Below are 20,580 nucleotides of genomic sequence, written 5' to 3'. Positions count from 1 at the left end.
CACACAGCGCTCAGACAGTAAACAGTGGCCCTTGTATCAGCAGACTTCTCACAGGGCACAAAAAGAAACCCCAATTAAAGAACTGAACCCCACACTGGATAATGCCTGTATACATCACACTAAAAAAGGTTGCATTGAAAATCATAATTTGTCAACTTTTCAAGAGAGCTTAGAAAATTGAGAAGTGTGCGAGAACAAAGGTTTATTTGCCAAAGTGAGGAAACAGCATTCCGTTGTCAAAGAGCCCATACATCACTCCGCTCAATGAAGGTCAGTCAGCAAAGAAATATTAACTGTAGAGATGGGTGAGAAGGAGGGGGGGACACATGCTGTGGTTGTTGTGGTGACTTTCGGCTTGTCACAGTGGGGCTGCTTGGGGGTTCTCGAGAAACTTTCAGAAAGTTTGAACCTCTGGTGTGTTTCACTTGATAAATTGCAAGTCGATTGCTTTGACCAATTGTGGTGGGCGGTGTTTTGTTCAATGTGCTAAAGTGACAGATGTGTATATCAAATAAATGTCTAAAAATGGATTGCCTAAAGTAAATGCTCCGTGCATAAAATGGCTACAATTCACTCATGAAAATGCATCTTATATCAAACCCGCAAAATTACTTATTGATTGTTTTAGTTGACATCCATCCATTTTCCATATAGCTTGTTTTCATTCGGGTTGAGGGTGAGATAGAGCTAAGCTGAGTTCCATTTGGGTAAAAGATGGAGTGGGGGGTATACTGAGGACTGTTCGCCAATCAATGGCAGGAAACGGAGACAAACAAGATTCATGCATCAACAATTCGAGGCTTCAATTCACCAAATAAGTATTTTTTTATTTGGATAAAAAAAATGATATCAATAAACAGCAACATGCAAACCAACACACCCAAAATTCTCCAGCTCGGTGTCCCCTACGCTCTGCCAGTGGATCCTCAGCTTCCTGACGGGATGGACACAACAGGTGAGACTGGGAAAAATATAATCAACACGTACCACTAGCACTGGAGCGCCACAGGGATGCATTCTCTCTCCACCGCTCTCCTCCCTCTACACGAACAATTGCACCTCAACACAGCCAGCTGTCAAATTTATGAAGCTCACAGACGACACCACTGTCATCGGTCTCATCATTGCTGACAAGTGGAGCAGCTGGAGCTCTGGTGCTGCCGACACAAGTTCGAGCTGAACACACTCAAGACGGTAGAGATGATCATGGACTTCAGGATACATCCATCACCTCACCTGCCGCTCACACTATCCAACTGCCCCATGTCAACCGTCGAGACTTTCAAGTTCCTGAGAATAAGTCTCCCAGAACATGAAGTGGGAGGTCAACACTAACTCCGTCTTGAGAAAGGCCCAACATAGGATGTACTTCCTGAGGCTGCTGACGAAGCATGGCCTGACACAGGAGGTGCCACGACAGTTCTACACGGCAGTCATCGAATCAGTCCTATGTTCCTCCATCACTGTGTAGTCTGCCACAACAATGCACAAAATACAACTTTCACGGACAGTTAGGATGGCGAAAAAAATCATTGGCACCACCCTTCCCACTCTCGAGGACTTGCACACTATAGGAACCAGGACAAGGGCATGAAAAATCCTACTGGACCGTCCACACCCTGCCCACCACCTTTTCCAGCTACTCCCCTCAGGCAGGCGTTACCGATCCATGTGCACCAATACGGCAGACATTTAAACAGTTTCTTCCCCCTAGCCTTTAACCCTCGAAACAGTAACCCAAATATAACTGTATATATCATACTTGTCATGACTTTTTTAAGGTAATACAAGTGCGGTGTGTTCTACCGAAGACAAAATTCTTTGTGTTCTACACATTTGGCCAATAAAGATGATTCTGATTCTAAACAAACAACGGCTGGGGTACTTGCACTTATATATTTTGTGACACCCTAAACCTGTTCAAGCTTTCTTGATACCAAAATGTGAGCTGACCTATATGATGAAAACGACCAGGCTCAGAATAGTGTTCTATTGATCCATAAATTTGCAAACACTTACACATTATCACCACCTAATTGTGATCTTTTTTTTAACCAGTTTCACTTTATTGGCTTTTCCATTGCATCTACATGTTAGTCATATATTTCTTTGAACTAAGTGCATTGTTTTCAACAAACAGCTTTGCCAGAGGTCATTACAGTGATGAATTAGCTTGTGTATGTGCTCGTCTTCCTCATTAGAAATATGTGTTTGTCGCATCCAGGCAGCTAGTGTGTTTGCATTGCATTGATAAAGCTTTTGAAGGATAAAATTCAAAGTGGGAGGAAGTCTAACCCCCTAAACAGAACTTGAGGAAAGAACAAAACTGTATGCCAGGATCAGTTTTAGCCTTTAGATGTAAAAAAAAAAAAAAAGATGTTAAATAATTTTAAAGACATTTGCAGCACTGTGGTACTCTGCACATTTTTTGATTGTGTTAGTCAATGTCGAAATGTAAAATATAAAAATTCAATCCATCGCTGCGGTAGGAAGATGGCCATGGTGACTTTTCACTTGACATCTTCAAGCCCATGACCAGCATTTTCTTTGGTTTGTTTTCTTTGTTCCAAGGCGGGTGCAGCGCCGCCTTGGGGGAGGAGTCAAGACGCTGCCTAAAGGAGCCCAAGTGGCCAATGGTCAGGGGTCAGGGACAGTTGTCACGGGAGGCTCCTTCAGGCTGGGCAGACAGAGAAGAAAAAAAATGAGGTCACTCATTTCCAAAGTGGATGTGATGGTGGAGGCAGCCGCCACCACTCTGCCAGTGCACCACCCAATCCAGCAACTCCTCCGCAGGCACATATGAATCTCAGTTGGCAGATTTCGCTAACGCACTGTGACAGGGGCTGACATGGCTCAGGAGGGATTGCAATTTCTGCAAAACTCGCTCTTCCAGAACCTGCGTATTTCTTGACGGGGTCATAAAAGCCCAAGACGCATAGCCTAACTAAACGAGAGACTCTGCAGAGTACGATGATGTAAAATGGGGATCATCACTGCCCCACAGAACTCCAAATTGTTGACTTTTGTATTTTGAATGTGACAACAGATTATCATCAAAGCATGCTTGTGATCAATGAAGCTACGGCCACGGAGGAATAACTGATTGAGAATGTAATCATAAAAAATAAAAATACAGCAACAAAGCCATTGTTTCACATCAAACTCATTCATGAGCAGACAATCAAATTGCTTTGTTGTCATCTCCAATCATCACATGTGGGATCCATTTCTTCAAAAGCAGAAATGTTGATACCGATCCATCATGGGATCAGATGGGCTTGTGTAGCAAATATATCAAGAAAACTCTACTGTCACCCAGTGGTAGAGAATAGATGGCATTTACCGAAAAATGGGAGGCCGTCCGTCCGTGTGTTCCCTTGGCGCAACTGCTAAGCCTCTTCTTCCTGCTGCAAGAAACCATGTTATATTGATGACAAAGAGGTCAGTGGAGTATTAATACTAGCAGTCAATAATAACCTGTGTTTCTTCCAAGTATTCTTCTTCTTCTTCACCCTGTTGGAAAGATTGAGTGATAAAGGACAGAAAAATGACTACCAAGTGAAGCTGGCAGAACGGTAGGTTGCAAGATTATGCTCTTTCAATGATTATTTAAAAAAAAGTGGAGGTAACTAGATACCTCTTCTTCTACGTCAGCCTCATCTTCTTCCTATAAAAAAACATAAATTAATATAATTAACACATGCAATAAGAAAACAGCATGTTAACTCATTCACTACCATCCCCGAATTTATTCAGGAATTGAAAAAAAATGGGTGCCAATAAAGTTCAGGTTACACCTCTGGCAACGTTTTTTCCCTTCCACAGGGAAGGGAAAATAACTACATACCAATATAACCTAGGAATTAACTTTTTTTTCTGATGAAAGAAGAGAGTGTAAGGTTTCTAGCGCTGTATTCTGTGTTTTTGTAGTCCTAAAACTCAATATTCTGTGGGTCCTGGAATTTTAGTGACAATGACAAAAACCCTGGCACTGGACACATTTTTGCACATTGGCAGTGAACGAGTTAAAAAGGTCTCATTTAAAAAAACATGAAACATTAAGATCCTGAATAAAAGACACAAAACATTGTTGGAGTGATGATGTATGTCAGAGCTCACACATTTATGAATCTCAGCATTCACACAGAAAAGAAGAAAGAATAATGGACAAAGAAAACTATAAAAGCCAATTACATGAACTATCACATGGCCTTTTTCTTCCTCAACCTGCAATTTAAAAAAAATGTTTGACGGTGATTAAGGAAAAAAAGATAGACAGGGCATAAACTAAAGCAGCCAAGCATAGCATATGAGGCAAGACAGGCGCAGAAAGTTGGAATGTCAAAACAAAACATGACGTCAAACTCAATTGAAAGATTTTGACTTCATTCATTTCCCAAATCAAGATTACATTTTTATTTGATATTCACAAAACCTTTGAAACCATCTGAATGGCTACAGGCGGAGATGCAAAAATGTCAAATTGTTTTGTAAGAAATTTACTATCATGTTGCAAATAGTGTTAATGCTAATATCTCGTAAACACCAAGTTATGTAAGAAACTGTTATTCAAGGAATGTCTGATGAATTGGAAACTAGGAGGGAAGTTGGAAAGAGAAGAGCAACTCAAGCTAAGACAAAAAGTAAAGTTGTGTTTCTACCTCAAGCTGCCGTAGTTCATCCTCCTCCTAGAAAAAATAATAACAAGACTGCAGGTTAACTGGCATTGGGGAGCAAAAGAGCAGCAAAGAAATTTAGACAGCGTCTAAATCAAAAAAAATTAAAAAAGATGGGATAGTTGAAGTTGTCAGGAGGCATTGATGGGACTGAAATGAAGATCCGGTTAGAAGAGAGGGGAAAAAAGAGGGGGAGAAAACAAGGAAAAAAAAGAGTTAAGAAAAGATGGATGGGAGCAAAAGAGCGTGACAAAAATCATTCTAATGTCATAGCCTGTCAAGAACGTCAAACCCACGCGAGATGACTGGTGGAGGGTGGGCGGGGTGGGAGTGTGGGGGGGCGTCTGTTGAAACGGATGATGGCCAGTTCACAATTACCTCTGACCGCAAATCCTCTTCCTCCTGGAGCAAGCAAACCAGGAAATGGACACGGGGACACACACAGCGTGCATAAAGAGGCAGAAAGAGGTTGTGTCAATAAAGTTATGAAAGACAAGAGCGCTGGAGTGTTCCGCCATCAATTAAGACGAAATGGCCGTTGCATGTCAATTAAGTCCTTTAAAGGCATCAGTGCATTTATTTAAACGTAAACGGAATGAGAAGAGCTGCTTCCATTGGCTGCCAAGCAAGCTGTGTTCACTCCCACACACCACTTTTGGTTTTGATATTCCAATAGCTGCCATTTCGCAAAGGGAAACGCTTAGGAGAATATTTCCATCAACTGATGAGTTAAAAGTGGAACATACAACACATTAAAGCAGCACAAACAGGAAGACATTCACCACATGATCTTTTTTTCTTTCCGATACTCATTTTATGCAGCCGTTGTCTGATCTGAAGGTATGATTTGTTTCTATCGGAGGACAAGAACATTGGATTTTTTCCCCAGAAACTTTAAAAGCAAAAATGAACATACCTGCTCTTCATCTTCCTCTGCATGACCCTGTTAACAGAAAGACAAAATGGACTGGATAAACACTAACAAAGTTGAATCACGAACAACAAATGCTTTGTGATGACCTGTTGAAGCGGCTGAAAAGGAATTACAGTCAGGTTTATTTTGAAAATAAAATTGGCATTAAGACATTTGAGAGGAGAAAGACAAATAAAATGGCGAAATAACCTCGGACTTTTGACTCAAAGAATGAGAACGTTTGTGAATTAGAGAGAAAAAAAAAAAACTCAAGAGAATTGAATGGGTTGGGCGGTGGACAGGATCCAGGGAAGACAAAGGCTTAAATGAGGAAAAAAAATGACCTTAAAGGGAATTTGCTGATGCTAAAAGAGAAATTAGAGCATTTTAGGAATGTTTGGATGAAAAGCAAAATCAAGTTAGAGGTCATCAGTTACTGTATCTTCGGGTTCATCATCTTGTCTTCCTTCCGTGGCTTCGTTTCCTTCATGCTCCACTTCCTCCTCAAGACGTTCGCCTTCCTCTGTGTCCTCCTGGTCTCCATCTGCGTCCCCATTACGATCTACCTCTGGAACCTTTTTTTAATTAATTGACAACAACAAACTAGTGATGAGGGTAAATAAATTATATTTGGGAGACAGCAAATGCAAAGTGAGTGGCACACACTGGATACAGGCTGTAAATTGAAAAAAAAAAAAAGATTTTAGTGCACACAAAAAGAGAATTAAAAAAATGAAATAGACGCAGATAATACAAGAACATGGTCAGCTTCTAAAAATCAAATCCCACTCTGGTTTGCCATGTTACTTGTATAACATTGCCAACAACATTGAATATACTATGTGCATCACATTACATACATTTTTATGGTTAGCAATCATTCACATTCCAAATTGAAAACATCACGTCCTTGCTTTCCTGTCGTTACTTGGAAAAACGGAAACATGTGGACGAAACGGTGTTGGGAAAAAAAAACTCTGCATCATTGTGAGCACAGTGATGGTGTTTTTAGCAGTTGTGAATTTCAAATGTCTCAGTCACCATGGTAACACAAAAAGAGGAGTTAACGTGAAGACTGGGCAGGTGCACCTGAAGGAGCGTGAGAGTGATCAAGCTAACAGGACGTGCGGTTTGGACAGCAAGCAAAGACGGATCAATGAAACGTTACTCTGGATTCTTCTTGGATTCCGTCCTCAGTGGTTCCTTCAACGTGAGTGCCGTTTTCCAAAATGTGGTCTTCCTCGTCAGCCTGCAGTGCTTCCTGTTGAGGAAAAGGTTCAAGTCAACAACAGGGCATCATGCCAACCGTTTGGAAAGTTCCGGAGGGACAGTGAAGTCCAAATAGACTCCTTATTAAAACAGTTGCACCTTAATGAAAACTAGTCAGTAGAAAGAACTTCAAAAACTCAACAATATTCTTTAGGAATTTCCCAACAATTGTAAAAAGTGGAGTTCCGATTAAGGTTTTCTGCTGCCAATTTTGACATCGATCATCCATGAGTGAGATTGGCCAATGATGATTCTGACACTGATCACATAGATTATTTTATTAGCATAGCATTATTTCAATTTATATTTGCATGATGTTTTAATCATCAATTAATCTGTCTGTTTTTTTTCGATTAATTGATGTAACACACACACATAGTATATTTTTTTTTCAATGTACAGCATAAACAGACTATATAAACTCATTCACTGCCATTCCCGAATTGAAAAGCATGACGTGGAGCGCCATTCCCAAATTTGTTCGGGTTTTGGGTTTTTTTGCCCTCGAGGGGGGGGGGGGGGGGGGGGCTGATAAAGCGATGGTCAGAACTCTGGTAATATTTTTCCCTCCCACAAGGGGGTTGCATTTGCCTTTGGTACAGCCACCACCATTTCAAGCCCAGTTAACTCCTGACCCATATACTGTAATTTGGGAATTAACGCTGTATTTCTGATGAAAAAAGATAGTCTAAGGTTTCTTATGCTGTATTGAATATTTATGTCATCCAAAAACTCAATATTTTGTGGGTCCTGCAATTTAAGTGAAAATGACAAAACCCCTTGCACTGGAGTGGGCACATTTTTGCACATCGTCCGACAGTGAATGAGTTAAATATTTCAGCTCAGCTGCTTCACTGTTATAAATTGGGAATTTATCCATTGTGAAACGAATAAAGATTTTCTTATTCTTATCCTTATAAATGGAGTCAACAAAACAAAGGTGACTGAACTGGATAGGGAAGGGGGTATGTCAGAGCTGGACGATGAGGAAATGTGGTATCAGTCAGCTGCCCGAAGAGAATCCATCTGCGGAGATCTAGACCTCCTCTCTGATCATTTCAGTCAACCCCCACCATCTTAAGCTGAAAACACAAGTCTATCTTCACCAGCTTGTCCATCCGAGCCATTACATGGAGACCCTGTGGTGGACACTGGTCTCAAGGAAGGTGAGCTTACCTCTGCTATTCAGTCTGAGAGGGATCTAGAGCCGGTCTATGAACCCACCGAAATATCAAGCCTGTCGTCCGTTTAAATTATGACTAGCCTGGGTACTCCACTAACGGGTACTGTTGCCTTAAGACTGACCGTGAGTTAAATAATAATAATAATAATACATTTTATTTCAAGCGCCTTTCAAAACACCCAAGGACACTTTACAATAAAAACAATAGAACACAGCACATAACAATAAAACCATAAGTAAAATGATAAATAATAAAATAGCAGAGAGAATTAGACATTGAAAGCAATTTTAAACAAATGGGTTTTGAGATGAGCCTTGAAAATAGGGAGGGAGTCAATATTACGGATGTTGGGTGGGAGTGAATTCCAGAGTTTGGGAGCAGAGCGGCTGAAAGCTCTGCATCCCATCGTGGTGAGACGGGCAGAGGGCACATAGAGGTGAAGGGAGGATGAGGATCTGAGGGACCGAGAGGGAACAGAGATTTGAAGCAGGTCAGAAAGATAGGGAGGAGCAAGGTTATGGATGGCTTTGAAAGTAAACAGAAGTATTTTGAATTCGATACGATGTTTAACCGGTAGCCAGTGGAGTTGCTGGAGTACAGGGGTGATGTGGTGAAAGGAGGGGGTTTTAGTGATGATCCGGGCTGAAGAATTTTGGACGAGTTGGAGTTTATGGAGAAATTTCTGATTGACACCGAAGAGAAGTGCGTTGCAATAATCGATGCGGGAGGTGACAAGACTGTGGATGAGGATAGCAGCGGAGTGAGGGGTGAGCGAGGGACGGAGACGGTTAATATTACGGAGGTGGAAATAAGCAGACCGAGTAATGTTATTAATATGGGAGTGAAAGGAAAGTGAGCTATCGAGGATGACACCCAGACTCTTGACCTGAGGGGAGGGGGACACGGTAGAACTGTCAATGGTGAGGGAGAAACTGTTAGTTTTGTGGAGGGTGGATTTGGTACCGACAAGAAGAAGTTCAGTTTTTTCACTGTTGAGCTTGAGAAAGTTATGGGAAAGCCAGGATTTAATTTCTGAGAGGCAACATGAGAGGGATGAAGGTGGAAGAGAAGCGTCGGGTTTGCTGGAGAGGTAGAGTTGGGTGTCATCCGCGAAGCAGTGAAAGTGAATGCCAAACTTACGGAAAATATTGCCAAGAGGAAGTAGGTAGATAATAAAGAGAAGTGGCCCCAGGACAGACCCTTGAGGCACACCAGAGGACACCGGAGAGGACCGTGAGGTGAACGAGTTGATTTGGATGAATTGTGCGCGATCAGAGAGATAGGAATGAAACCAGCGGAGTGGGGTGTGGGTGATGCCTAGGGTGGAAAGTCTGTCGAGAAGGATAGGGTGGGAAATGGTGTCAAAAGCTGAGGTCAGGTCGAGAAGAATGAGGATGGAGAGTGAACCGGCATCGGCTGCCATAAAAAGATCATTCGTGATTTTTTAAATAACGCGAACATGGCTCCTAGTTAATTTTCATCTTCCTTATTTCGGGTCACGCACTCATCCCCTATATCACGGACTAGTATCGGTCCACGGCCCGGAGGTTGGGGATCGCTGACTTATACTTTAAGATTATTTCCCAGGGAGTAACGTGTAAGGTTAACTTCGACAGAGCAGTTAACAGGCATTGCAATATCTCTATTACAGCGAAAATCAATACCTTAAAGGACAACCGACGCCTCCGGTCAAGTTGTGTCCATAATTTGTAAAATCACTTCAAATGACTTATACTGAGCGTATTTTACAAAGATTCCACCGCATATAGCTATATTGTACGTTTTAAGACTCACGCCGAATATTCAGGAAGTCTTGTTTTCGAGTTGATGATGATCCCCTACGTGACGTCACATTTGGAACACCCCTGACCGAGAAAGCGACACACAATGCATTTTGCGGTACTTTGTTTGGTGTGAAAACTTTGCGTTGATCCGTGTTGATGCCGTAATTAGAAGGAAAACACATAAATAACGTGATGGTGAATCGTTGTGTGTTGCACCAACTACAGTGGAACTACAGTGGAACCTCGGTTTTCGAACGATTCACAGTTCGAACAAATCGGAGTCCGAACAAAATATTCGAGAAATTCGTGCTTTGTAGTTCGAACACCAATCGGTGTTCGAACGCCTGAACAGCTTAAGGGTGTATCGCTCTCTCCGTGACCAACTGTTGTCACTTGCGGACGTGCTGCGTTTTGCTCTAGCGTTTAATATAAGTGTACGAAGAGTTTTAGCCCCTAATCATGCCTCCAAAGAAAGTAAGTCCTGCTACAAGTGAAAAAAGAAAAGTAGTGCGTACAACTATTGCATTTAAGAAAGAAATAATTGCAAAATGTGAAGGAGGTGTGCGAGTGTTATGGCGAAATCTACATCAGTACGATATTAAAGAATAAGGAGGCTGTGAAATCTAGTGATGTGGCTGTGGGAGTGAGAGCAAGTGTCATTGGATAGATATTTTAAAAGACAACCGACGTCTCCGGACAAGTTGTGTCCATAATTTGTAAAATGGCTTCAAATGACTTCTACTGAGCGTATTTTAAAAAGATTCCACCGCATTTAGCTATATTTTACGTTTTAAGACTCGTGCTGAATATTCAGGAAGTCTTGTTTTTGAGTTGTACTTGTTTGGTCTGAAAACTTTGTGTTGCACCAAAAACAGGCAGAAGAGGGTGACACAGCTCCGTCTAAGGAATTAATCAGCCTGTGGAAACGGGCTGATTAATTCCATACACGGAGCTTTGTCGCCATTTTCTGCCTCCTTTTTGGTGATACATTTCCCCCCCCCTATTGCCGCAAAATGGCACAGAATAAATTCTTTAATCGATTGCAAACATGTATGCTTTCCTCTTCAGAACTATTTGAATCATATTCATAACTGGATGAGTAACAAGGAATGTCTGATGAATCCGAATCTGAAGGCATTGTTTCGATTCTCCAGCAAGGCAAGACAAGACGTCTTGGGGTGACACCACGACGAAGGGGGCGGGACCTTCTGAAACTGGCCATTTCCGGGTTAATTTTTTTGCAGATTTTGGACACTTTAAGTCCTTTTTATTAGTGTTTTGCATTTGACTAAAAATATCATACTGCGTGTTTTGGGTATTTTAGATGCTATAAAACGTTTTTCTGATGTCAGTTAAGAAACAAAAAAGTGATGTCGGTTGTCCTTTAAGTCATTTTTATTGGTGTTTTGCATCTCATCTCATCTCATTTTCCGTACCGCTTATTCCTCATTAGGGTCGCGGGGGTTGCTGGAGCCTATCTCAGCTGTCTTCGGGCACGAGGCGGGGAACACCCTCAATTGGTGGCCAGCCAATCGCAGGGCAGGTGTTTTGCATTTGACTACAAATATCACCCTGCGTGTTTAGGGTATTTAAGATGCTATAAAACGTTTTTTCTGATGTCAGTTAGTTAAACAAAAATGTGGTGTCGGTTGTCCTTTAATGCAGCTGTTTTGTTAAAGATGAAATAAAATAAGCATTTTAAGGATCATGGCAGTTTTGAGGGAGAAATTGAAGTCATGAATAGAATTAAGTCTTGACCTTTGAACCAGGAGGAGGGGCCAGCCCCAGGAAGGCATATACAGAGTTGTCTTCCTTGGCATCAAAGAACGTCTCATAGTCCTGAATAAAGACATCAAATGATTAACAAATATATAAACACATTATAATCATCACATTGGTTTGACTATATAACACGTACCCCACAGTAGCTCTCTTCGTTGAAGATCTGAGGGGGCAGTGGTATGCCATTGGAGGGTTTCTTCTCCTCTGGTACATTCTGCCTCATCCACTTGCGGTTGTCTTCATTGCAGGCAATGTCCAGTTGTGTGTAGTCCACCTTCAGTGCTTCTAGGAAGCCTACCACATCTTGTTGCTTCTTTTTGATCTGGAATTAGAATAAACGCACTCCCTTTGACCAAAAAACTAGTTGCGGTACTGTATGAATAAAAAAAAAAAGTTTTTATGAAGAATATATTCGAACTCATTCACTGCCAGACGTGCAAAAAATATGTCCGCTCCAATGCCGTGGTTTTTGTCATCGTCACTTGAATTCCAAATCCCACAGAATATTGAGTTATAGGACTATATTCAATAAAGTGTTAGAAACCTTAGGTTTAAAGAGTTTGATGGTTCTCTTTATTTGTAAGTAGGTTCGTTGTCAGATCTCCCAGGCAGGTGACGCGCAGAGCTTGATCGTGGCGTGGAGTTGAGCAAGTCGTGCCGTGATGTCCGTCCGACGCCCGGCGTGAGCCGGGCGTGAGTCTGAGCTGATTCTGCCCCGTGGTTCGCCCAATCTCTCTGTCCTGCGACAGCTCCTTTTATACAATTTACAAGCGTGTGCTATGCGTCAGGGTGATACGCACATCAAGGAGATCAAGAAATTGAAAGACATGAAAGTGTTGAAAGGCGCACTTCAAAATCATACACTCGTGTGACGCAACAGGGCTCCCCTCCTGGATCCGAAGTCGGTGAAAACGATGAAGGAAAAAGAAATAAAAACAAAAGTAATTCTGCGACATGGTGAGGCCAGGCAAGATGACGGTCACCGGGCATGGCAGGCGTCGGTGGGGAGGTTGCCGAGGAGGTTTCGTGGTGCCTGAAGTCGTTGTACGGGAGCACGGCAAAGAGTGCTCTACGACTGCCAGTTTGAGTCGATCGATGGAAACTTCCCACGCGGCCGTCGAGTCGATGCCGGAAGGTCTTCTCACCGTGAGTTGTTGGACAATCGATGAAGGATTGAGAGGACGAAGGTGCGTGGGTTTGGCCATGCTGCCGGGCACGGACAGGCGGGTCATCGGCGACGGTGGCGTTGATCGCGCTGTCATGGCGGTCTGCAGGACGCTGAGGAAGAACGCTGACGTCGGCGGCCGTGTCGGCATGAAGCGTCTTCCCGAAGTCCGATCGTGGACATAAGCGATGTCCGACGATGTCCGATCGTGGACATATATGATGTCCGATCGTGGACATAAGCGATGTCCGACGATGTGCGATCGTGGACATATACGATGCAGCTAGTTGCAGAGTCGCCAGGCGAATTGGACGATGTCGGCCATCAGGGTGCGGCAGGTTTCACGGTGGGGTCGGGGCGCCCACGGGTGGTGGCGGCCCATCGGGAGCTTGGCTTGAGGGGTCTTGCTGTGAAGATGCCGGGTTCACGGGCGGCTGGGAAATCTGGATATTTCCATTTGGAGAGTTGATTGGTCTGAGGAGGAGGGAAAAAATGCTCCTGGCTGGCTCGCCAATAAAGAGTTTGATGGTTCTCTTTATTTGTAAGTAGGTTCGTTGTCAGATCTCCCAGGCAGGTGACGCGCAGAGCTTGATCGTGGCGTGGAGTTGAGCAAGTCGTGCCGTGATGTCCGTCCGACGCCCGGCGTGAGCCGGGCGTGAGTCTGAGCTGATTCTGCCCCGTGGTTCGCCCAATCTCTCTGTCCTGCGACAGCTCCTTTTATACAATTTACAAGCGTGTGCTATGCGTCAGGGTGATACGCACATCAAGGAGATCAAGAAATTGAAAGACATGAAAGTGTTGAAAGGCGCACTTCAAAATCATACACTCGTGTGACGCAACAGGTTGTCTTCTTTCTTCAGAATACTTAATTCCTGAATTATCGGTCTGGAGTTATATGAGCTTGAAATGAGAGTGGCTGTCCAAAATACAATGCAATAAATACATATTGTTTTATATAGCGCTCAATTATTTTTTTCATCTGTTATATCCAACAAAATACAGCAAAGGCAGAACAATGAAATACCCTTCCACTACAAATGACAGACGGTACTTTTTTTGTCTGAGATTTGGGAGGTTAGGAAATGCTGAGAAGCAACCCGGTTGCATTTTCTCGCTCATGTATACAAACGGGGCCGAGCACAGGCAGAATCGGGAAAACTCAACAGCGCCTTCCAAGAGGGGTGGTGGTCTTCAACCTCCGCGCCCTGCCAACCTCAATAATCGCTAAAGCGTGATCCATTCGCCAACGTGGGAATTCGGTAATAAGAACTTGCGGCCCTCAATCGACTGGGCTTTGCTTGCACATGTGTTGCCAAACAGATCTTTGCCAAATTATTCAAAGGCGACTGGCGCTGAGAGTCAAACTTGTGAGTGTTCAAACTTACCGCAGTGGATCCCGATGAGGTGGCGAGAAACACTTTGATAACCATTATGTTGCTATTTTCTTTTTCGAGAAAGCAACAAGTAGGCTCTGAAAGGAGAAGCTCCCTCCTCTATTATTAGAAAACATACACGGACGCGCGCGCGTACGCGCGGAGAGCGCTGAGGGTTATTTTTTGCCACTGGGCTCCATCACTGGTGGCTTCTGGTGGCAACCTAAGAGCCCCGCCACTGATTGGCAGCTTGAAATGTCAGTTGCCCTCGTTCCTGCAAAGTTAGCCTCGAGCTCTTTGGTGAGCATACATGCACAGAAATAGCAACGACCTTTGCACTGTTTGTTTTTCTTCTTTCTTGGCTTTTTTGCGCCTATCAGTCACCCAAGTATTTACATTTTGGGTTTTTTCCGTGCATCCATCACAGTAGCATTTATTTTTCTTCAATCGTGAAATAGTATTTCACAATTGAAGAAAAAATAAATACTAGTGATGGATGCACAGAAAAAAAATATTCCACTATTTCAAATAGTGGTTCAAACTACTGCCATCAAAGTTGTGGCTTTATACTTTACCAAGAAAGAATATTCAGATCCTGAGTTGGGCTTGGGATAGGACTGACATGCAGGGTAGGTCTGCATTATTTGATCTATTTATTGCATGCCCACATCAGCATCAGCCTCATCATGTTTGCGCGATTTTTTTTTCTGAGTGGAGAGGAAACTGGAAGCAGCGGTTAGAAAACATACAAGTTTATGTCAAAAATATTACTCGTACCATTGTCGGTGCAGTGCAGTTACATCTGCCGTATCATCAGCCTGATTTAAGAAAAAGAAAATTCCTTTAATATAAATGTTCATTGCTGTAGTGTAATTTACAACATATATCAGAATATACACATGCATGTACAAAAGGAATGATTAGACATTGAAAGCTGCATAAACAGTCATACCCTAAAGTGTTGAGGGTTGGTTCCTTGCTCAATTAGTCTTGGGCAGTGACAAGGACATAGTGTTTCCATTGATCCACAAGAGGTCCTCTGCTCTTCTGCATTTTTTGTATCATTTGATTTTGTACCTGCATCTTTGATTCCCAACTCACAATTCAAGCCCTTGGTTAAACTGTGGACAATGTAGGAAAGACATTGGCAACAGTTTACCACGTCCAATGAGGGTATTTCGGTAGTTTTCCACGCTCAACCAAGAGTCAAATTGTCAGTGCTCTTGTACAGAGAAAGAGAAAGACCCCAGTTTTAAATATCCACCACAATAGAGCTGAGGTAGATAAGATTGACAGTCAAATCAATGCTCCAACTGTCACCAATTTTAACCAGGATCTTTTGTTTTAAATTAGATGCCAACTGAGACATCTCAATGTGTTTTTAAAGTTGGGCTCATAATGGCTGAGGTAGATGAGGTTCAAGAAAAGATTGTAAAAAATATACAATCAAAGTTCACATAATTTTAAAATGAGCTTCAAACGTTCAGACGATTTTCTGAAATCCAAGCTATACAAATGCTGAATACTGAGGTAGTAGGCGTTATCATCAGTCCATGTTTGGTTGTGTCTTATCATGGTTGAATTGATTGTTTTGTTTGTTTTTTAATCCTGAACACCAATCAGTCTTCCGTTCAAAGAGACTACACATTTACAGCTCTTGGGTTCATTAAATGATCCCCGGGATATATGCCTTTTCATTGTCAGTGAAGCGATAACTACATTACAGAATCTCCAATTGAGTTTAACAAGCTAAATCTTAGCTTTCATTGACCCTTCAAGAGTGATTGGTGTGCAAGTCGAATTTGGTGTAGGGAGTGAGCATTTGTTTTGCTTGGCTTCAGTTTTAATTCCATGTGAGTAAAAAAAAGAATACATCCCAATCCTTAAAAAAAGAACTGCTGTTAAAACCAGCTGGTACAAAACGGTTGCATGGATGTCAAATGCTCAACCAAGTTGAGTAAAAAAAATAGAGCTCATGTTTGTGAGTCATCGTGGTTTGACTCCAAATCAGAGGCTGCCGATGGCTCTAAAGGGACCACTTCAGATTGAGGTGTCTGGGTCACCTGTGGGGAGTTACTATCTACAGTTTCTGATTTCCAAGCTGGTGAATTTGCAGAACGCGGTCGGGTCAAACTGACCCCTTTCCTCTGTCTCTGTAATAGTCTATATTCGTTTAGGGTCAGCCCCGGGTAGGCTGGTTTCCCCCTGTGCAAGTTCTCAACCACTGGTGAGAAAAAGTATTTACGACCTTGGAGTTTAGAGCGTCCAAACACTTTTGGTTCAGGCGGCGCTGGGATCCAAACAACCGTCTTCTCTTCTTGTTTCACCGGCTGCTCCAGTGCCATGTCGGAATTCTTCCCTTCAGACATGTCGCCCTCACTCATCGACTTCACCTCGGCTGGCTGAGTGAGGGACTCCTTCACTTCTGAAACTAACAAATATTCACACATGGGTTCATCATATTGTCATACAGAGTTGCACATGGGTTCATCATATTGTCATACAGAGTTGTCCAAAATGGTAGGACTGTGTCATACTGATGTTGGGTTACACCGATAAACATGAATAGCTCACCTGAAGCATCCTCCAAGTCACTCCTTGGACCTTCGATGGTATATGATTCCTGAGGTCCACTCTCTTGATAAACACGTCTATCAGCGGTAGGAGTATTGCTCACGGGTTTCAGACATGTTTGAAGCTTGTCCTTGTCTTCAGACTCAGAAATGTCCGACTTGGCACGACTCTCGGCCTCACTGCGAGGCGTGGAGATGACGACCTCCGTCTGGACCATTTTGTTGAGTTTGCCTGGAGAAACAGAGACAAGTCTTGAAACGTCACTGGAAATACCAGTTGCATTGAGATGTTGCCTTAATTTACCTTTCTTTTTTGGTTGGTTCTGGAGTCTGAAGGCATAAATATTGTGAATCTCCAACTCTCTCTTTATGTCCTGGTCAAATAAAGAATGTGAACATCATCATCAAACATTTCAATGCACATATTGACAATTTTTGATCTCCAATTTCTATTGGGGGATTCAACAAAATTACCCTTGTTTCTTTTGATAATTCATAAACTTGTGTTTGTAGACAAAAAGATGTCTTCCTAGCCGTATTTATTTTCCTGTGCTCTGTTGCTGCTTGGCGAGTGAGGGACCCCCGTAGCAACGTGTTACACCTTTCCAAATCCTGTAACATATAGAGAACAATTACTAAAATAATCATAATCCAACTCAGTATTGTTCATAGTTCATTTACATGCAACATAACCAGATATGACAAAGGTGCAACCCATGATAAAATGCTGACAAACGGCTTCCGAGATCCAGATTTCCAAAATACTGGTTGTTTTCAGCACATCCCAAACTCAGACCAGTCTTATATCAAATAATTATTGCCTGTTTAAATGAATGAAAATTTAATTTGGCAATCCCGTGGGTAATTATATTATAGAAATATATGAGTTTTGTCATTTAAAAATGTAAACGCTTGCTGAGATGTATTGAAATAAATGGTTGCAGTGATACTCATCTTTCCTCATGATTGCAAGACTGAATTCATATTATATATTATATATATATCAGATTTCACCTGAATATCTCTATCTCTCTCTGTCTGTCTATATATATATAATTGCCTCCTATGAAGGGCAACGGAGTATATCCTGACTACATTTGAACTACTGAAAATGATATTGTCCGAGTTAGGTGACTCTACCTGCAAGCTAAAAAAAGGGGGCCGTTAAATGGGCTGGCACTACCTCTTCTCATTTTGGTAACATACATTTATTCGCTTGTCCTTCTCCTGCAGCTCTATGGAGACCTCATTTAGCTTGCGAGATAGTTCGTCCTTCGCTGGCAAGGCCTGTTCCTTGATGACCCTCTGCTGGAGCTGATGAATCCTGTCTTTAACATTGGTCAACTCCTTCTCTGTGACTTGTAGCTTCCATGCCAGGTTGTTACGGCATGTGCGCGTCCCACACAGCAACTTTTGCAAGTCTCTGACTTCGCCGTCGTTCTGATTTAGTACCTAGGCAGAACATCAGTTGTGGTTTTGTGAATAACCTAAGTTTCAGAGGAAACACTGTACACCTACCTCAGAAACACCCTCCTCAGAGTCTTGGAATTGTTGCAGTGCCACTGTATGGCGATGTTGAACTTTCTTCAACAGCTTGGTTTCTGTCTTGACTTCCACGAGTTGCAGCTTCAGGTCATAGTTCTGGTTTTTCAGCTCATTTATGCTGTTTGAGTACGATGAATGGATCCTGGTCTTTGTAGCAGAATTAATTGGAGGCAACTTTAACTTAATTTCTGAAAAACATTCAAGGTGGTGATTTGGATTGTGCCTCTAGCAATGCATAAAACTCTTCATGTTTGTTACCTTTTCAAAATACACTCATCATGCATGTGTTTGTAATTGTTTGGTAAATGTAGTTTCGCTAATTAGCATAATTGGAACTGTGCTCAGGACACCTTCTCCATAGCTTCTGTGGCTCCTACAAACGCTCACGGATATTTAGATCTAAGATCTCAATAATCTTTTTTCCCTTTAAGTATTTTTACAATGCTGTCTGCTGGAGGGCCCATAACTTGCAGCTCAGTCCAGGATTTCAGGCATTGGGCGTCAAATATCACTCCAGAATAAATCTTGAGATTTAATTGTAACCTGCACAATTTAAAGCACCCCCATGCCAGACGCAGCATGGCAGCTCCAGAATAACATTCCTTTATTCATGCTTAAATCTTTTAATTAACTCTTGTGATGTTTTTCTTTCCTGATCAAAACAAAACCAGATCAGACCATTGTACCTACTTGGAACATGGAAGTATATTTTATTTGGTTCTGGGGATGATTTGCTATGTCCTACACAAGGAGCCTTGAATTTATGATGAAAATGTAAATGATCAAGCCTGCCTGGAGAAAAATGTGCTGGTCGGCTTGGTCATCCCAAGTGATAATGAAACAAGACATATGACTAAAACACAATGGCAAAAAATGGATGCTTGAATTGCCCTTCTGCGAGCCTTGATTGTACATATATCAGAAGAGTGTAAACCTTCATTCAGGACAAGGCACTCTTGTAGCCTAAATCTGAAATAAAAGTGTTTGTGTCTAGTCGCTCCCTCTCGATGAACGACATTATGAAATTTAACAGTTTGCATTGTCAAAAAGAACTAACCATTATCAACCATTTTTTCTCAGTGTTAACTGTCAAACGTGATACTATTATGGTCATGTGCGAATTGGTATTAAAAATGTCACATTATTTAATTATAAAATATCTTTTACCAAGAACTTTTATAAAATTTTTTCAATAGCTGCTGTAATACTGTTGGGTTTCACATAGGAAATTTAGGGGAGAAGAAATCTCATAAAAGTTGTAACAATATTCATCATTCAAATAAAATTACACCCATAGTATTTTTTTATCGAGATGAAATAAATGGTCAGTTTAAATACATACACATTTGTGTCTAAACATTCAATTAACAATGTCATAAAGACTACAATGAACATACCTTCAGTTTTTTTGTATGGATTATATTTCTTGTCTGGAGTGGTTTTGTGAGTCTGTGTTTTGGTTTGGAAGACCACGGTGCGTGGCTGTGGGTTGAGTCTGGGCAGTGAGCCTGATTGCGCGTTGCTTTTGCCTCCTGCAGCGTCAACCCGTGTCTTGATTGAAAAGGCCCTCTGACTCATCCTCATCGCCTAGTCGCAGACCTCTTCTCACCGGGAAAGAGCACATCGAAACCGAAGGAGGCGGCCCGAAAACGGCATCGCATCTTGCGGAGGACACGTCAAGGCTGTGACAGGCCGAGTGCGACTTGAGTGCCGCTTTCGTTGTCGCCAATGATGACGCCACGATCCTCGTATCAGAGCACAGAGGCAGATGACACCGACAGAAATACAGCTGGACGACAGGCGTGACGTCACCGTAGGTTGACTGTCCAATGTTTGAGCAGCTGGGTAGTCCAGATGCCAGCCGACGGGGCAAAGTCACAACAGCGACCTAAATAAAGGAATACGTCACGCGGTTAACGAAGCACATGCACTTACTAATACTCTACTAAAGTTTTTTTTTCAGGTATCTGCGCTTCACTTGAATTGGCCTTTTTTTCAGACGACATTTTACTTTTACTTCCTCCATTTAAGCACATATATGTCCATTGATACATCGACCAACGAATGTCTCTTCATTTGAAATTTTCAAGTGAAAAATATCTCAACGGGAAAATATTTCCTCTTGTTAAGAAAGAAATTTCAAAAAGCGAAAGGTAAAGAATACAAAGTAGGCGTTGGTCGCAGCTCCGACTTTGGTGAACGCAATTTAGTTTTCACTGCTCTGCCATTGGCTATTGCCGAGCATCATTCTAGAATCCCATTGGTTAAGAGGGACCTCTACCGGATCTAAACTGGTTGGCATCCAATCACAGGGCA

At 42.2% G+C, this 20,580-nt stretch overlaps 2 protein-coding genes across 11 annotated transcripts; both read right to left on the bottom strand.

The window, feature by feature from the left end:
* Positions 1 to 182: 182 nt before the first annotated feature.
* sh3bgr (SH3 domain binding glutamate-rich protein) lies at positions 183 to 14,348 on the bottom strand. 9 transcript variants are annotated; one of them, XM_089013939.1, is made up of 12 exons: positions 14,159 to 14,348; positions 11,745 to 11,930; positions 11,585 to 11,665; positions 6,758 to 6,850; positions 6,027 to 6,164; positions 5,593 to 5,619; positions 5,055 to 5,078; positions 4,662 to 4,688; positions 3,638 to 3,667; positions 3,478 to 3,513; positions 3,344 to 3,407; positions 183 to 2,677 (listed from the first exon to the last, which is right to left on the bottom strand). In XM_089013939.1, exons 1-11 carry the CDS (start codon positions 14,201 to 14,203, stop codon positions 3,390 to 3,392), a joined length of 705 nt encoding a protein of 234 aa, XP_088870065.1. In that variant the 5' UTR covers positions 14,204 to 14,348; the 3' UTR covers positions 183 to 2,677; positions 3,344 to 3,389. The 9 variants fall into 9 exon arrangements, with proteins under 9 accessions (XP_088870065.1, XP_088870066.1, XP_088870067.1 ...); XM_089013940.1 differs by having other exon boundaries at positions 3,344 to 3,404; XM_089013941.1 differs by lacking the exon at positions 5,055 to 5,078.
* A 585-nt stretch (positions 14,349 to 14,933) lies between these two features.
* Positions 14,934 to 19,848, bottom strand: LOC148888179 (uncharacterized). 2 transcript variants are annotated; one of them, XM_089013936.1, is made up of 7 exons: positions 19,662 to 19,848; positions 18,238 to 18,452; positions 17,926 to 18,171; positions 17,194 to 17,331; positions 17,024 to 17,093; positions 16,721 to 16,951; positions 14,934 to 16,577 (listed from the first exon to the last, which is right to left on the bottom strand). In XM_089013936.1, the coding sequence occupies exons 1-7, from the start codon at positions 19,846 to 19,848 to the stop codon at positions 16,120 to 16,122; spliced, it is 1,545 nt and encodes a 514-aa protein (XP_088870062.1). In that variant the 3' UTR covers positions 14,934 to 16,119. The 2 variants fall into 2 exon arrangements, with proteins under 2 accessions (XP_088870062.1, XP_088870063.1); XM_089013937.1 differs by lacking the exon at positions 17,926 to 18,171.
* Between the last annotated feature and the right edge of the window lie 732 nt (positions 19,849 to 20,580).

Source organism: Hippocampus bargibanti, linkage group LG14, assembly GCF_051943395.1.
Source record: "Hippocampus bargibanti isolate YZ-2025 linkage group LG14, ASM5194339v1, whole genome shotgun sequence".
NCBI classification, from domain to species: Eukaryota; Metazoa; Chordata; class Actinopteri; order Syngnathiformes; family Syngnathidae; genus Hippocampus; species Hippocampus bargibanti.
Note: the sequence above shows the minus strand (reverse complement) of the source record. Positions and strands in the feature narration are given on the sequence as shown.

Bases quoted from the DNA above. Each gene is read 5' to 3' on its own strand.
- LOC148888179 (XM_089013936.1), bottom strand. From the start codon at position 19,848: ATGAGGATGAGTCAGAGGGCCTTTTCAATCAAGACACGGGTTGACGCT. The intron at 18,453-19,661 runs GTATGTTCATTG...AATGTTTTTCAG, and splicing joins TCCATACAAAAAAACTGAAG to AAATTAAGTTAAAGTTGCCT. The intron at 18,172-18,237 runs GTAGGTGTACAG...TGTTCTGCCTAG, and splicing joins CTGAGGAGGGTGTTTCTGAG to GTACTAAATCAGAACGACGG.
- sh3bgr (XM_089013939.1), bottom strand. From the start codon at position 14,203: ATGGTTATCAAAGTGTTTCTCGCCACCTCATCGGGATCCACTGCG. The intron at 5,079-5,592 runs GTATGTTCATTT...TGCTTGCTCCAG, and splicing joins CAGAGGAAGATGAAGAGCAG to GAGGAAGAGGATTTGCGGTC. The intron at 4,689-5,054 runs GTAATTGTGAAC...TATTTTTTCTAG, and splicing joins AAGAGGATTTGCGGTCAGAG to GAGGAGGATGAACTACGGCA.